The sequence below is a fragment of the Gouania willdenowi genome, chromosome 22, assembly GCF_900634775.1.
Source record: "Gouania willdenowi chromosome 22, fGouWil2.1, whole genome shotgun sequence".
NCBI lineage: Eukaryota > Metazoa > Chordata > Actinopteri > Blenniiformes > Gobiesocidae > Gouania > Gouania willdenowi.
Genome location: NC_041065.1, coordinates 8,527,231 through 8,545,282, shown reverse-complemented (window position 1 = coordinate 8,545,282; position 18,052 = coordinate 8,527,231). Strand labels below are relative to the sequence as shown.

Here is an 18,052-nt window from a genome sequence, read left to right as displayed (position 1 = left end):
TTATGTACTTTTATAACCGAACGCACATGTGGAGATATGTAACACTCAACATAACCTTTTCCCCTTTTATAACAAGTTAATTATACATTTTAATCTACATATATTGTGAAACCCCTATTTTTATTCTTATTCTTTAGCACAACATGTGTTGCTATTTTTTTTTAAAAATATTTATAATTTTTGTGTATGTACATCATACTATGTCACACTTGTAAACTTGTTTACCATGGCAATAAAGCTGTTTTTAATTGACTTGAATTGAATTGAATTGAATTGAATTGAATAGATAGGAAATGGTTAAGTTCGGCTTTTGGTCGATATAATAATCAGAACAATTTTATCGCATCAAAGAACACATTTAGTGTAAATGAAATACAAATGCAGCAGTATTATTTGCAATATTTATTTAATATTGAGGAAAAAATGGCACCAAAAGGAGCGATGTAGCGGTAATTAATATTAAAACGACTATAAGACAAGTCTTGCAATACATTGTCTGTTTAGGTGCTATAAATGAGATACTATTGTATTATTAATTAATAACATTTACCATGATAAAATAAGACATTAATTAAAAACACAATTAATACTATTATCATTACTATTGTATTATTAATAATCATGATATATAATACAAAACATAATATTAAAATGTAATATTATCTATTAGTTAAACACCATTGCTTTTGCTGCTTCCGTTGTTTGCTATGTAAAAATAAACATTACACAATAATCATGTAAATAAACTACTTGACTCTTCTACTTTTTGTACTAATGACTTGCAGATTGTTAAATATCAATGTAATTATTTCTTTAATGTGATTGAACTGATAATTGTTCTGATTTTTTAAATTTTAGTATTATTGTTTTGATTATTTAACACAGGCAGAAGCTGGTGCCTATGCGTAGTTATGATGCGTTCCATAAAACTCGGAACTCTGGGAATTCCTACCACTACTTGCATTGGATTGAATGATTGGATGGATTGAAAGAATCTACCCCAACTTTTTCGAGAATATGTTGTCTGACGACAGCATTTTTAATTAAAAACAAAAACAAAAAAACAAAAAAAAAACATTAGGAGATAATATAGTCCTAAAATACTCACTACGTTTACAAATTGCTTAACAGTATTGTGGAACGCAGTATATTATTTCCTTTTGATTTTAAATGATAACTTTTATTGATTTTAAAATTTCTCTTGTGTCCTGTGTCATTTTTAATGGCTTCCGAGTTAGCTTGTTTCCTCACCTTGTTGGGCCATTACATTTTTCCCCCCCAAATAATCCTAGTTTTAATTACAAAAATCAACAACGTCTTTTTTGTATATATTATCGCAGTCACGCATGTTTTTGAAATATTTTGATGTGGTGCCTCTGAGACTCTGAAGATGAGATCTGTATTTTCAACTTGGAATTCAAATTTCCGAGGTCTCTGGAACGCAGCATTAGCCCATGGTAAAATGGCGTTGCCCTTATGTTGCGTTCAGGCTCAGTAATATTTAACAGTAGATATGAGCTTTTCTACCTTTTAGCTTTAGTGCTAAGGACGCGAACAACCTTGAGCAGAAGACGTGGTTAGTTTGTGTTATAGCTGCTCTGTAACATAATATACACAGATATTAATGTTGTTATTTACCAAAGTCGTTCAATCTGAAGACGCTTCCTGAAGGAATTATGCACTAAGACGTGTCTTGAGTAAGTAAAAATAACACAAAATTGTACGTGGTCGAATTAAACAAATGTCAGGAAGGTTATCATAAAATGGAATTTTAAAAGTGAGATTGTAAATGTCTATTAATATGTCTTCATTCATCTGTTGTCGGGATGAACTGATTAAAACAACAGTTTTAAAACAGTTTGTGTCAAATGCAGTCCATTAAAGCTGTGCGTATTGCCATGAATCCGACGATACGATACGATTCACAATTTGCGTGACACAAAACCATGCATCGCGATACTAAACATTTCAAACTGTCACATTTTTCCAAAATTCAATTAGATTCATCATCTACACACAAACCTTGGGATTTTCTCAATTTGTAACAAAAAAATTTTGGGGGGAAAGAGCTCAAAACAGGTCTTCAGTGCAACCTGTTTTTAAAATGGGAAAAATGAAGGACTAAAGGAACTGATATCATTTAGAATTTTGGATGGCAGTGTTTTAAACTTTTCATGTGCAGTTAGAACAACATGTATTTGCTCTGTTATAAAAAGAAAAAATTGGGATCGGCCAAAATCGGATTTGGCAGGTCAGGCTTTTAAAAAAATAGGTGATTGGCCAGAAAATTGCAATTGGTGTACCCCCTAGTTAGTAAAATATTATTTCTTTCAGTCCATCCATCTTCAATACCTGCTTATCCTGTTTATGAAATGCAGTGGCTATCAATATGTAACACGTGTCCATATACCGGCATTCTATCCGTACACAAGGCCCCTCATTGGCCAGTTTAGGTCACGTCATAGGTGCACCACGTGACCTAAACTGGCCAATGAGACGCTACGCACTTGTACTTCTGTTTGTATTAATACGTCAACTACATTACGGACTAACTAACCCTAACCGTAACCCTAATCTACGTTACTGACTAGCTAACCCTAACCGTAACCCTAATCTACGTTACTGACTAGCTAACCCTAACCGTAACCCTAATCTACGTTACTGACTAACTAACCCTAACCGTAACCCTAATCTACGTTACGGACTAACTAACCCTAACTGTAACCCTAATCTACGTTACTGACTAGCTAACCCTAACCGTAACCATAATCTACGTTACTGACTAACTAACCCTAACTGTAACCCTAATCTACGTTACTGACTAGCTAACCCTAACCGTAACCATAATCTACGTTACTGACTAACTAACCCTAACTGTAACCCTAATCTACGTTACTGACTAGCTAACCCTAACTGTAACCATAATCTACGTTACTGACTAACTAACCCTAACTGTAACCCTAATCTACGTTACTGACTAGCTAACCCTAACCATAACCATAATCTACGTTACTGACTAACTAACCCTAACTGTAACCCTAATCTACGTTACTGACTAACTAACCCTAACCGTAACCATAATCTACATTACTGACTAACTAACCCTAACCGTAACCATAATCTACGTTACAGACTAACTAACCCTAACCGTAACCCTAATCTACGTTACAAACTAACTAACCGTAACCCTAATCTACGTTACAGACTAACTAACCCTAACCCTAACCGTAACCATAATCTACGTTACGGACTAACTAACCCTAACTGTAACCCTAATCTACGTTACTGACTAGCTAACCCTAACCGTAACCATAATCTACGTTACTGACTAACTAACCCTAACTGTAACCCTAATCTACGTTACTGACTAGCTAACCCTAACCGTAACCATAATCTACATTACTGACTAACTAACCCTAACTGTAACCCTAATCTACGTTACTGACTAGCTAACCCTAACCGTAACCATAATCTACGTTACTGACTAACTAACCCTAACTGTAACCCTAATCTACGTTACTGACTAGCTAACCCTAACCGTAACCATAATCTACATTACTGACTAACTAACCCTAACCGTAACCATAATCTACGTTACAGACTAACTAACCCTAACCGTAACCCTAATCTACGTTACAGACTAACTAACCCTAACCCTAACCGTAACCATAATCTACGTTACGGACTAACTAACCCTAACCGTGACCCTAATCTACGTTACAGACTAACTAACCCTAACCGTAACCCTAACCTACGTTACGAACTATACGGATAGAATGCCGGTATATGGAGACGTATTTCGTACTAGGAGACACTTCCTTTATGTAATTAGTCCCCAGGTGCTGCACAAGAGAAAATTAGATTGACACAAATTAAGTCAAGTCAAGTCAAAGTGTTTATTGTCATCTGTACAGTTAGAAACACGTTTCCCTGTACAATGAAATTCTTGCTTTGCCGACCGCCAGTGAATGCCTACGTAATAAAGGAATAAATAATAAAGGAATAAATCGAGATAAAAGAACTATAATAAATACAGTGGCATGCAACACTGTTATTCAACAAAACCTGAACATTAAATACAAAACACCTGTACAATTAAAAATACAAATATATTAGCTATACAGAGGAGAGGTGATATATACAATGGTATGTGCATAAAAGCTGTTTCATAATAGAGAGACATGGTGTTAGCTGTGCATGGGCGCATCTAAAGTGCGAATGCAGGTGGTGTGCAAAGTACAGTGGAGAAGGGGGGGGGGGGTGTGTGAATGAATAGTTCATTAGACTCCAATCACTTATTTAGGAGTCTAATGGCCGAGGGGAAGAAGGAGTTTTTGAGTCTGCTGGTCCTGCATTTCACACTTCTGTACCTCCGGCCTGAGGGTAGAAGTGTGAACAGTCCGTGTTGGGGGTGAGTGGAGTCCTTGATGATGGCGGCAGCTCTCCTGTGGACTCTGCGCTTGTAGATGCTCTGCAGAGAGGGCAGCGGAATTAAACAGTAATAACTAACAAAAAATGTAGACAACAGATAATATTTAAGTTATGTGGTTTTTTAAGCCAGTGAGGTGGATTGGTATTTTTACTGTTCCCTTTTTCACCAAGGAACCTGAATAATAACAACTCTGTTCTTTTGTTTATTCCAGCGAAGAATCAACTCTGAAACAGTGAAATGTGTGCATTGAAGCTGCTGCGTTGCAGCCACTATCAGAGGCTGCTCCTCCCCTCCGTCTCCCCCCTCAGCGTGCCCAGACGTAGTGTGACCCCTAGTGAATACAGACGGCCCGGTCAGCCCCAGGACAAAAGGCGTCCATGGCAGAAGGTGAACTTCAACTTCTCCAAGGGTGTGGAGGGGATAAAGAAGCATTTCACTCTGCTGAAGAAGGAGGTGACGGACCCTTTTATTGGTCCAGAGGGGAGACCGCTTCGTGAGCACATGCTGGAGCAGAACAGAGTGCTGTGGGAGTTCAAAGGACCGCAGGACCTCGAGCAATGGACGGTGTCCTGCGATCAGGAGATAGGAGGCCATAGTGAGGTCCACCTGAAGATGAGTAGGAATAATAGCACCTGTTTCCTCTACGGGACTCTGAGTTCTGTCCCTCCAAAGGATGGAGAGACGCGTTACAGTGGATACTGCACAATGCGTTCAAAAAAACCACAGGTTAGTGTTTCACTGCATCATCACAGCCTCATTATTGTCACATTTGTTTACGTCAGTCGCTCCCAAACTTTCCACAGTCCTGTCCCCCTTCAGACATTTAACCTGAAGCTATGCCCCTCCTACTCCTGCACACTAAAAACATAATAATAATGTAATAGGGTTAGGGCACAATTAATCAAATTATAATCGTTGCCACGATTAAATGAACCTGATCGTCTGCAATATTTCGCATAGTTTTGCTGCATATCAAATGCAGCACTTTCTCAACCATTAGTCAGTTTTTCATTTCTAGTCACGTACCCCCCTATGAAAATTAACTTTGGGAACCTAGGGTCTACGTCAGTGTTTCTCAAATGGGGGTTCGTCACAAATGTTTGTTTTTAGTTAAGAATTATAATGGAAATGATCTTGATTAGAACACAAACTGAACAGTCTTGGTTCCACACCAGGAGCGAGATGACGGGAAATGATCAAAACTATAGAAATAAATGTATTCAGGTATGGAGGTAGATTAGTGTCTTTATTATTAAATTAAAAAAAGAATTCACTTCAATCAAATGAAACCGTTTTAATCGAAGAAAAAAGTGTTCATATGCTAAAAAAAGATATCTGAGACCCAAATAATTGCCTTTAAACATTTTTTTTCTAATATTGAGGTAATCTTTTTTGTACTTGGGCCATATTATGGGTACTTGGATGGTACATTTGTGTCTTTATTATTCAATCAAAAAATAAAACATTTCAATCAAAGAAGAAAATGAATAATTCCATACAACTTTTTCATTTCTTGATATTGCAGCCTTGCGTATCGGCCGATACCGATAATGATCCGATACTTTTTTCTTTTTTTTTTCTCCGTCTTTTCTTCAATAAAAAATGAATTGGAAAAAAAAATAATAATAAAAATTGAAAAAAGTCGGAAAATCCGGAAATTTTAATCCGTTATTTGTTTTCAGGCTAATATCGGATATCAGATTGGGACACCCCTATATGCTACATGATGATTCACTCCTAAGGTAAATCTATGGCTGATGGTGTGATTGTTATTTTTTTTTCCTTCAACAGGCTTTGTTCGATAGAAAGAAGCACCATGACTGGACCACCTTTAATACTTTATATTTGCGTGTGCGTGGTGACGGCCGTCCATGGATGATCAACATCGCAGCAGAAACGTACTTCTCTCACCAGAAAGACGACATATACAACTACTTCCTGTACACCAGGGGAGGGCCCTACTGGCAGGATGTAAAGGTCAGATGTAAACTACATCTAATTCATTCTCACTGCATAATGTACTGGCAGCTTTTATTATGAGAAATTAAGATTATATTTTATATTCTAGCAGAATTGATATTCATTCTATGATTTTTACTGATCCTGGAGAACCTGTTGCCAAAGGAGGTTTTTAAAAAAAAAAAAAAAAAAAAAAAAAAAAAAAATGGTGAAGGATCATAGTGTGGATTTCTATTTTCTTCATTTGTCCTAAACAAAAAAAATGATTTTTCTTCAGTAGCTATCATTTTTTTTCTCTTCCTGCCCTTATTTAGAAATAATTTCTATGCTACTGAACCTCTTTGAATAATGGCACAGTTAAGTTTAAAAAAAAAAAAAAAAATCAAAATATATAAAGTGTAGAATTATAAAAGCAATTGATGGATTTACTAAAGACTGTGTGTGTGTATATATATCAGGGTTAGGGTAAATTATATTTTTAAAATCACAATTATTATTTACCCTGAAAGTCAATTACATTCTCAATTACTAAAAGTAAATTTCAATTAATCACAATAAATGAGCCTTTAATAAATAAGCCCATAAAACGGGTCAGTTTTTCCCCATGTCTTGAAACAGCTGTAAAATATGCTAAAATATTATCTATCATATTAGTTTTTCATCTCTTGGTTACCTTGTTTGGCTTCCTAATAATCAATAAAAATATTGGTTTTAATGTTCTTTGTGTGCATCTGAGCCTTTTTTGTCAGTCTGTCCCTATATTATTCATATATATATATATTTTAAATAGTAAAATGATACTTAAAAGAAGTGACAGGTTGTGGCAAAATTTGATCTGAAACAGTTTAATAATTAACTACATGTGTAAGCCATAGAACTACAACGTGGTTCCTCAGGTTTATGATTAATCAAACTGTAATTCAAGTTATTTATCTGAACTCAATTACAATTCCTACAGCAGTAGATTATTTCAATGACATATTTGTAACAAATTATTAATTGTAGTTTCAATCCACACCAACCCTGGTGTATATACACCTAAAAAAAACAATCTTCCAATATTAGTTCCCCTTTTTAAAGATCATAACATTGTAACACAAAGTCAAAGTAATGAAGGATATATATATATATCACCTGCTACTTCCTGAATATGTATCAAACGTCTGGTATTTAACAATTGGCTAATACATTATTGTGAGCCCTAATACATCATTTTGAGTTATAATCTGTGGCCCACGTGAGATCAAACTGGTCTGTTTTTGTCCCCAGTATTAAAATGAGTTTGAAACTCCTGCTGTAAACAAACAGGCCTGTATCGAGGTGTGACACAGATGTAGACACTATATTTACAAGACACTAAACGGTTTCCCTTTTGTGCCTCATTTGCAGATTCCTTTCTCTAAGTTTTTCCTCACACATCGAGGACGAGTCCAGGATGACCAGCACCCTCTATGGCTGGACAAGGTAAGGCTTCATTAGCACAACCATACAGAGTTGTGTTCTACCACTTTGTAATTGTGTCATTTGTCTCCTTTCAGGTCAACTCCATTGGCTTTACTTTGGGGGATAAAGTGAACGGGCCATTCCAGCTGGAAATAGATTACATCGGTGTCTGTATAGATTACGCACACACTGAAGAGTTTGCCTACGAGTTATACAAGAGGAACCCTGAAGTGTGAAAAATTAAACATTTTGTGTAGAAATTAAAAAGAAAAATGTCAAAATTCTGGAAAAACAAAATATTGCATTTATTTTTTAAAGTAAAAGAATGACAACAAGCATATAAGACAGTATCTATTCTTTAAACCAGCATCAATAAAAACAAAACATGTCTGAACATCATGAATCCTGCCAAGCATCATTTGTATTAACAGTAAGTACGAGCTATAGCTAAAATCCACAGACTACATGAGGTACAGCTAAAGGAGACAATGAAACATGTAAATAATGAGCTGGTGTCCAAACAATCGTTCACATCATGACGAGGCCTCTTCGTGCTCCCAGCAAACTCTCTTTCTTCTGTTTGCGTCCCTCTGCTTGTTTAACCCTCCTGTCCTCCCTAAAAGGCAATAGAAGATGTGACACTGTTAAAGATACTGAACTTTATACAACAGTGAGTTGTAACTAGGGCTGTAGTCAACCAGGGAAATAGTTGGTCGACCAAGACTATGGCACACATAGCAATTAGCTGACCAAAAAAAAAAAACAGAATGAATGAGCAGGTGCAGAGGACGACAAGAAAAAAGAAAAAGACAAATATTTTGTTTAGGCGATTTGCTTTTAAACACAGACCATTTACGATATGAACCTTATTCAAGCTTTGACCAGAAACCTACAGGTCCGACAGACATTAGGTATTTATATCTGTGCCCGACCTGAAACCGACAATTAAAATGTATATTTACATTTGTTTTAGTGGTAAGCCTGCTTTTATTAACAAACTGTTGATGTCAACATCAGATCAGTGCACGGGGAAACAAACGCACGTTAAACACAGGTTCGCACCACAGTGCCAGAGACAGCAGTGGACCTATTTACATAACCCGCACATCAAATATAAGGATAATCCATGTTCTTGTGCAGAAAAATGATTTATTCAATAGTGGATGCTTGTGCTTCATACCTGTCTTAATTCATTCCCTGCTCTGAGGACAGTGCAATGACAGCTGAAGCGCAACTTTTTTTTTTTTTTTTTTTCTGCAGTGCAGCATGCACTCACAGCTGTTGCTGGACATAGAATCATGTTTAGGAATTAAAGAAATGATGTGATATTTAATCCGTATCACCTATATAAGAGCGTTGCATTTTTTAATTTACGGTATTGAAACTGACACCATTGCTGGTCGACCAATGAAAATCTCGGTCGACCACGACGGCATAGACCAATCGGTCGACTAAACAACCAAAGTTGGCAGTCCAAGTTGTAACCAAGTGATTTGATTGGATGACAGACATTCAAAGAGTGCTGATATAGAGCAACAACAGCAATGGATCATATCACTCCACTGTACAGCTGATATACATACCATTACATATTACAGTACACTGTCACTACGGTCACACAGCAGGTGTTAATGCACAATTCAGATTAAATAATAATCAGAATTTCATATTACATATGTCTCCAATCAGTTTGGAGTAATGCTGTGCAATAAAAATATATATACGTATATCATAGTGTGATATACCACTTGCCGGCCATGCTTGGACAGGTGCGTTAAGTGTTTAGTTTCGTGCGACAAAGAAGAAGAAAATGGATACTGTGGTGTGCAGAGGTGAAACACTGCTTTTTTTTGGCCTGACTGGATCCACCAGAATCATCAATTAGTCTGGTTACGAACTGTCACTACAGCCAATAGGACTCTTCCAAGCAATATAGCTGCAAACATGTCTCACAAATGGAAGCGTTAGTTTATCTCCTGCTCCTCTAGAAGAACTTTTAAACAATATAACCTAACCTCTACTATCATATATGATCTTTGATGGAGTAAAATTCACTACAGGTAAACGAGAGCAGTGGCCATTATTGTTGCTTGTTGTGCCCCCTGGTGGCATTTCCACATATAAATACATATGAAAACAGTAGATGTAGCAAAAGTCACCAATATTCCTTCATTGAAAAGATTCTTAAAGGAGAAGTATTTTATTTTATTTTGAATTTGGTCAGAGGGGCTATAGGCGCGAAATGGCAGCCACGCTTCTGTCAGTATGCCCCAGGGCAGCTGTGGCTATATTGTAGCTTCCCACCACCTGTATGACTATGAGTGTGAATGAACAATGGTTTCTGTACGTGCTATGAGATTGAAAAAAGCACTACATAAATCCAAGCCATTATTATTATATAACATTTTCTCCATATTGCACAGCATAGTTTGGAGTACGAACGGAATGCGACCCTGAAGTGACGTGCATACGCAGAAGAAGCACCTACGGTGTTTACTAGCGGTGTTGAAAAAATTGATTCGGCAATATATCGCCAAATTACATTACGATTCTTGGATCGATTGAAAATGCATCAATATCGGATTTTCTTTAAACCTTTATTTAACCAGGAAAGTCTTTTCCTCTCAATAATCGCTATATACATTAATATCGGGATATATCCTATCATATCGTTACCCATGTATCGGGATACGAACCGTATCGCCAGATGCCAGGCAATATACACCCCGAGTGTTTATGTTCGTAAATATGGAGGCGTCCAGTGTGGGACTGGGTGTTGCGCTGAGAAATGTGTCTTTTTCAACAGAAGTCAGCGCTACATGACTGTACGGAGAGTGAAAAAGAAGAGAGCGATATTTACAACAAACTGTTTGGATGCGATGACGGATAGAAAGTAATCTCTTGTCACTTATTACTGTTAACTAATAACATGCGGTTGTAGAACTGTTGTATAAAAGCAATATTTAACTCGAGGTTGTGGTGTAATATCAGCACTGGTGTGATTAGGACGTAGGCACGAGGCCTCGTGCCTACGTCCTAATCACACCAGTGCTGATATTACACCACAACCTCGAGTTAAATGTTATGTTTACCATCTCATCACCGTTGGATGTCATCATACCTTGATTGGACTTTGTGTTGTTTATAATTTTCCTGATGTGGATTAGAGACCAGGGATTTGTTGGCTGTTGGATTCTCTTTGACCTCTCCGAACGGCTTCAGTTTCCCTGTGTACGCACATGTGGGCGGGGTTACGTCATGACTACATCTTGCCGTCTCTCACGCAGAAACCAAAATTTACCATCCTCTTACCTTTATGAGGCTGGTATGCGAGTGTGCGTGACAAACTGCTCTTCAGATCAAAGGTCTGCTTCTTTTGTGTTCCTGGAGTCATTGTCGTGCTCGTGTTTCCGCTGAAAACAAACGGAGCTTCGGGGGGTGGGGAAGAACAAATCGCTCGCATCAGCACATTTTCTTTGACTCGGATGTAGTGTAAAAATGTACCTGGAGTCTTTTTGACGGAGGATGTTGAAGTCTTGACCACAGAGGATTCCGCTGCCTTATTGTTGGATTTCCGTGGCGTGCTGGAGAATGCGCAGGGAGACATGTGGTCCAGTGGTTTAATCACACACTTCTTCTTGTTCTCATTGTAATGAGTGGCCTCTGAGAACCTGAGCACAAACAGGAAAAAACATCAAAGAATTACAATAAACAGGGACTTACTGCACAGGACTGAGATTTAAAAATAAAATAAAAAATACCCTCACCATCTACCAGTGGTCACCAACCTTTCTGAAACCATAAACTACTTCAAAGTTACTCAATAATTAAAAGGGCTACGAGTTTGATAAACACAGAAATACTAATACAATTTCCCAGTTTCACTTTAATTAGAGGGAAAAATAATGAAGAAATACTTTGCATTTACTTATATATTTACATTTTAAATGGTTCTTCGTGTGGACCTTGTTGGGTTCTTTCTTTCTTTCTATGGACTATATTTTGTTAAGCGCTTTGAGATGACTTTGTTGTAATTTGCACTATATAAATAAAGTTGAATGACCACTCCTGAAACATGTCATTGGGAATCATCATGTCCCTATTTTAATAGACACTAACTACTCTTTTACTAACCAAAGCATGTTCTTACAATTTAACAATTAAGTCAAAATTTATCAAACTCCACTTACTTAAAAAAATTCTATTTATTTCTTTTTTTAGAAAAAAATATTAAAATCTAAACACCAAATCTGCAGCATCTTTAATGAAATTAGGGCTGGGCAAAAAAAAAAAAAAAAAAAAAAAAAAAAAAAAAAAAAAAAAAAAACACAAATAACTATTTTTATTTTGCAAATTTGAGTTAAAAATTATTATTATTTTTTTTTAAACTTTCATTTTTTCTTACCACAGTTTTTTGGACCTTTTCGCGTTCCGTCCTTGTGGGTTATGTGAGCCCGCCTCCTCTTTGTTCACATTTGTTTACCCTTTGAGTAGGCTATATGCGTGTGTTTTATTCACACTATGCTGACATGCTAAGGGAAGAGTTCATTATTTTTTAATTGTAATGGTATGTTATAAAATATGTAGTTATCTGATTTCTTAATCAGAAAATTGAAGCTACTGTGAAGTTGCTGTTGCACTTTTGCTTAAACCTGGGTTAAAGCTTGAAATTGTTGAATGACAGAGACTCATTTACTTTTTATTTTGGGATTGTTTTATGCATTTTAACTCTTGAAGACGATCACAGCAATTAAGTTGCACTTTTGGCAATATATCTGATGTCTGCAGTCATTTTTAAGTGCATTGAAAAAATAAATAAATACAAAATCGAATCGAAACTTGAAATTTTCTTTAAAAAAAAAAAATCAGATGTTTTTTTCAGGCAAAATCGCCCAGCTCTAAATGAAATCCTACCAGCAATACTTATACACATTTGTCTCAATGTTTTAGTGAAAATAAACAGTTAATTTAAAACAAAAAATTATTAGGTGCAGCAGTATGCAGCTCTACTAAGTCTGACTACATCTGTCATCTGAATTTATCTTTGTGAGTTTGATTATTACACAATAGTTTTTTTATTTTGGCATCTGATCAGTTAAAATGTGTCGTTACCAACAGTTAAAATCCACAGCTTTACTAAGCGTCCCTTTCAGAATAATGTCAGTCGTGTGTGAGGGTTGTTCCAAAATTAATAAACAAACAGTGGGCTAAGCTAACCACCGTTTAAACTAACTGATTGGATTTGATCTTGAAGACAAAGTGAGTTCAGCACAAATATGACATCCCTTGTTTTAGTTTAGGGTTTTTTTTTTTTTTAAATAGAGAGGGAGTCAAATTACCGAACATTGATCCTGCGAGTGGAGAGAACAGACGGTCTGAATGGAGCCTCTTCCTTCCCAGTCGGTTTGTTTGAAGGAGCTTTAGTGGCTGAAAGAACAGTGTGTCTGCGCTGTCCTTCAGCTGCTCTCTTGTTTCCAGGGAGTGGACTGAAAATGCCAGCGTGGGACACATTTGTCTTCTGCAAAATATACAGAAAACAGACAAGTTATACTAAGATACACAGATCGCCGTCCATACATGAAGTGGTATATATGTATAAAAAGCTTTTAATTAGTCAAGATGTTCCAAGCTTTTTCCTATTTGTAAAACTAAGATTTAAACTGGGGAACGCTTGAATATCTGCTATACAGGGCAGTCCTGAGGTCACTTAATGACATTTACTAGTTCCTACCCTGTTAAGCCAATTGTTTGTTAGGAATCAGTTTTTTACTGAAAGCTGAACACGGCCAAACCAAACCAGGACAAAGTCGACTGAAGTACCTTCTGATCTTTAACGGGGTTCTTGTGTGTCTCCATCTGTTTGGTCTTCCTCTGCATGTAACAATCAATGGACTCCATCTTGTTGAACTGCGCTTCGTGAAGCTTTTTAAAATCTACAGAAGATAAGAATACAGGCAGAAATTATGAAGTTGTAAACAACCCTTCAGAATGACATGAATCTAACAGAACTTACTGGGAGTGACAGGTTTCAGTAGAGTCTTGTTCCTCTGCTGGAGACGTGGAATTTTACCCTGCTTCACCGTTATTTTGGCCTTTTCTGAAATGATCAAAACATAATTATTACCATCACACCAGTTCTTCATACCAATATGAACACGGAAAGGTAGAATGAGCTTTGCAGATATATATAAATTTATATATTTTTAAACATGGCATGCAGTAATGGGTGGATTTCATGTCTATAAAACAAATGTTAAGATGAGGAAAAGAAATGGACTCCCACACCTGTCTCACTCTGCAGAGGTTCTTGATCTTTGGTGTCAGACTGGTGCTGCTGCTGCTCATCCTCAGTGGTTCTTATGTCCACAGGAAGCTCAGGTTCAGCTTCATCCTTATTCTTTGAAAACACCCGTCTCTTCTTTGCCCCCCTGGTGTTGCTCGAATTCTTCCCTTCAGCAACACCCTAAAAATGAAACGCATACACACACATTTTGTTTTTCTATTTAACTTATGCAATGAGCATTGGAAGAACAGTAATCAATGCTAACAGTTGATTTATCTGCCTTTCAAACATTACGTCAAAAAAAAAATCATAATACTAACTATAAATTATATTGCAATATATCATGATTCAGGATAAATTGTTTTCTAATTTAGCAACACAGAAAATGACAATATTGCTTATATCCATTATTTTTATATTTAAATATTTGTTTTAGGAGTCTCTGCTTTTGCAACTCCTCAGAACAGCATGAAAACCACAGTTGGTAGGATTTCTGTGTCCTAAACACGCCACACTACAGAACTCACTCACACATGCTGTCCCTTAGAGAGGAAAAACCCCCCAAAAGTGTCACATTGTGCAGCCGTTTGTGTTGATAAATGAGCCCGTCTGGCATTTTGTATCACCACATTTTAAGAAAAAATATCAAGATATGAGTTTTGGTCCCTATCGCCCAGCACTAAAGTGGTCATCACTGGTTTGGAATAAATCACATGATTGGTTTATTTTCTGCATACATCCCCATTATTCAACCAATTAAAACAATGACCAGACGAAAATGTCTTAAGATTTTAGTCTCGTCAATGAAAACAATACAATTTGTTATGATTTATTAGGGCTGAACGATTAATTGCATTTGCGATATTATCGCAATATCATAAAATGCAATTTCTAATCGCAAAGGCTGCAATTTATTATTTATTTTTCCTTGTCCTGTCCTGTTAAGTTCAGAGAGTGTTAAAGAAGTGCAGTCCACATGTTTCATGAAATGTGAAGTTATTTAGATATGTTGAAGATGTAAAGCCACAGATTTGTTTGCTTTATTGTTGTAATCTGTGCTTTAAAATTTATATTTATTTAAAGTTTAAATAAATCTGAAATTGTGCATTGTGAAACAGATTTATTTATTGCTTGTGTTCATTGAAAAATACATGACAAAAGGTCCTTGAAAAAATAATCGCATATTAAATCACAATATTGAGGACAAAAATCACAATTAGATTATTTTGTAAAATTGTTCAGCCCTAGCATTTATGATCAAAAATCTATTTTTTAGCTCATCATCATCTCATCAGGTCGTTAATGAAAACATGTCATTTTCATAGACTAAATTACCGTATTTTTCGGACTAAGGCGCACTTAACATCCTTTAATTTTCTCAAAAATCGACAGTGCCTTATGTATGAAATTAACTACTGTGCTTCAACATACTGAACTGAAAAAGTGAGTGTATTGTTCTGTATTTTATGTGTTAAACCTGAACAATGTTGAGAGTTATTGTTAATGAGTTGAATAAAGTTTGACTTATCTGACTATTTTATTTCGCTTAAATGCGTCTTAATAATAATAATAATAATAATAACAACAACAACAAACCGGTGCGCCTTATAGTCAGGTGTGCCTTATAGTCCGGTGCGCCTTATGTATCAGAATCAGAATCATCTTTATTCGCCAAGTGTATGTTGTACACACGAGGAATTTGACTCGGTCAACTATGAAAATAGACCCAGTCAGACCCGTTCATTGATAGTGCGCCTTATAATCCGGTGCGCCTTATAGTCCGAAAAATACGTTAAACAGTGATAGGAACACTGGTTAGGTCATCTGTTTATAATCCAACCAGTAGAAGCTTCCACTAATCCCCCTGAACTTGAAGGATAGAGATTAACTGGAGCTGTGTGTCTTTGTTGGCCTTTACTCGTTTACTCTACCTCCACTGCCTTTGCTGGTAAGCAGACATCAAGCTTGATGCTTGGGGTGACATCAGAGATCTTCCTCTTGGCTTTTACACGGCGTGTGTTTACAAAAGCAACACGTCCTGAACTCTCCTCTTTATGGTTATTGGCATTTTCTTCTGGAGTTTTGTCGCCTTCAAAGACATCGTGGTTATCCTGTTTGTAAAATATAAACATATTTATGTTCAGGGATGCAGATGAATAGCTGTTAGAGTTAAGACGAGCAACTTTACATTTTCAGTCATTTACTTATTTAAAAAGTGAAGCATGTACAGACAGATACTGTATTGGTTTATAAATGTAACATTGGTGGATGAGATTTAGCAGAAAGCCTTTCAACTTAAAATAGTAAAAATACTAATTAAATTGCAGACATAGTGATCAGCTCGCAATAAAAAAACATAGAAAATGTTTTCAAAGTGTCTATTGATACAGAAACGTATCCATAGCCTCCAGGACTATGGGGCACGCTCAAGGCTCCTTCCTTCCGCTAAGGTGGGTTCAAATCAGACTTTTGTCATATAAATGTTTCATTTGAACATATTAAACATGGCAAATTCCACCTTTGAAGCTACATATGTGAAGAAAAAAGAAGAAAACATTTTAGGGTATTTCCTGGTTTAGGATTAAAATAAAAGGGTTAGCAGGGTAGCTAAAAATAAATATGAGCTAAAATAAAACTGACAGAATTTTAAGTCACGTGGTGCACCAATCACGTCACCTAAACTGGCCAATGAGGGACAATGCGTATGAATAGACAAGCAGTCTGCAAATAACAAGCTTTGGAGAAAATGTTTTAATAGGAGTACAGACGTGATGTAGTGGAAAATAAGGCACTGTACAAAAACAAATTAGTTCCTGTAAATGTAATTATTTTAGAGTAGATTGAAATATATATATATATATATATATATATATATATAAAATCAAGAAAAATGAAGACCTGAAAAACCTATACAGCACTTAAATGTCATTTTTTTCAATGAGTTTATTCATGCCAATTATTGTTATTTAAGATACAAGTGTTAATTCAGTATTAAGTGTATCATGATAGCGGCAGATAAACACGGAATGTGCCGGAAGTGAGATTTTAATGTTCCAACCTAAAGTAAAGGGCAGAGTACATTAATAAACTTACAAACTGAGCAGAAATGATATTACCTGATCAGTTTCTGCGTCCGTCCTCTTCTGTTCATAATGAAGTTTCAAGGCTTTCAGGAGTTTATCAGCCTGTTGAACGCAAACATCAGAAAACAGCCATTTAGACGAGAGCTAATGCTAGCGCTAAGGCATGTCTCCCTCTCTCACCTTCATGTTTCCTTTGAGGCCAAACTCCTTAGCAAGTGTTCGCAGTTCTGCATATTTCATGGAGTCTAAATCCATGTCGATGGTCTTGTTTTAATCCGTTTTCGTGAAGTTTGTTGTCCTCCTCCGTGGCTTTTTCGTCTCTCTAAAAACAAGCGCAGAGTGTTTAACCGTTGAAAAGCGCCCTCCGTTTGAATACTTCTTCTTCTCCTGTCTCCGTTTGAATACGACTATTTGATTGGCTAATGAGTGTGACGCAAACAAGTCCTAGCCAATCAGAGTGAATCTACGTTACACGTGAGTTAAACAAAACATAAATACGCCAATAATATTTGAGATTAAATTAAAATATATATATTCGTATTAGATACAAGTGTACTGATATATTTTTTGACTTTTTTTTGTTTTTGTTGGTTTCATAAAGTTATGTACTCGGTTGAATTTATAAATAAACACTATTTGGTTTGTAGTGAAACGCGCCGGTCTGAAAGCAGTGTTGCCATGTTGGCCAGCTTCCAACTCTTTTATTTGTGCTAAAGATAATGTAAGGCGAAGAATCATTCCTTCATGAAAAGTGACTAAAATGGACCAAAAGCAGTTAAAAGTGGCCGAAAAATGGGCAAATAAATAGGAACCATGTGGTATGAAATGGCAAAAGGTACTGAAATGGGCAAA

At 36.3% G+C, this 18,052-nt stretch overlaps 2 protein-coding genes across 3 annotated transcripts; one reads left to right on the top strand and one right to left on the bottom strand.

Moving 5' to 3' along the window:
* Nucleotides 1-1,457: 1,457 nt before the first annotated feature.
* ndufaf1 (NADH:ubiquinone oxidoreductase complex assembly factor 1) lies at nt 1,458-8,228 on the top strand. 2 transcript variants are annotated; one of them, XM_028437852.1, is made up of 5 exons: nt 1,458-1,576; nt 4,644-5,158; nt 6,224-6,409; nt 7,781-7,855; nt 7,930-8,228. In XM_028437852.1, the coding sequence occupies exons 2-5, from the start codon at nt 4,670-4,672 to the stop codon at nt 8,068-8,070; spliced, it is 891 nt and encodes a 296-aa protein (XP_028293653.1). In that variant the 5' UTR covers nt 1,458-1,576; nt 4,644-4,669; the 3' UTR covers nt 8,071-8,228. The 2 variants fall into 2 exon arrangements, with proteins under 2 accessions (XP_028293653.1, XP_028293652.1); XM_028437851.1 differs by having other exon boundaries at nt 1,458-1,697.
* On the bottom strand, nt 8,116-18,043 carry nusap1 (nucleolar and spindle associated protein 1). Its single transcript, XM_028437850.1, has 11 exons — nt 17,381-18,043; nt 17,234-17,302; nt 16,049-16,228; nt 14,120-14,297; nt 13,848-13,931; nt 13,655-13,767; nt 13,174-13,352; nt 11,339-11,505; nt 11,147-11,263; nt 10,956-11,061; nt 8,116-8,450 (listed from the first exon to the last, which is right to left on the bottom strand). The coding sequence occupies exons 1-11, from the start codon at nt 17,453-17,455 to the stop codon at nt 8,363-8,365; spliced, it is 1,356 nt and encodes a 451-aa protein (XP_028293651.1). The 5' UTR covers nt 17,456-18,043; the 3' UTR covers nt 8,116-8,362.
* Between the last annotated feature and the right edge of the window lie 9 nt (nt 18,044-18,052).

Coding starts and splice junctions, on each gene's coding strand:
- ndufaf1 (XM_028437852.1), top strand. CDS start 4,670: ATGTGTGCATTGAAGCTGCTGCGTTGCAGCCACTATCAGAGGCTGCTC. Junction 5,159..6,223: donor TGCGTTCAAAAAAACCACAG/GTTAGTGTTTCA, acceptor TTCCTTCAACAG/GCTTTGTTCGATAGAAAGAA. Junction 6,410..7,780: donor CCTACTGGCAGGATGTAAAG/GTCAGATGTAAA, acceptor CCTCATTTGCAG/ATTCCTTTCTCTAAGTTTTT.
- nusap1 (XM_028437850.1), bottom strand. CDS start 17,455: ATGGATTTAGACTCCATGAAATATGCAGAACTGCGAACACTTGCTAAG. Junction 13,932..14,119: donor ACCTCTGCAGAGTGAGACAG/GTGTGGGAGTCC, acceptor TGATCATTTCAG/AAAAGGCCAAAATAACGGTG. Junction 13,353..13,654: donor ACCCCGTTAAAGATCAGAAG/GTACTTCAGTCG, acceptor TATATTTTGCAG/AAGACAAATGTGTCCCACGC.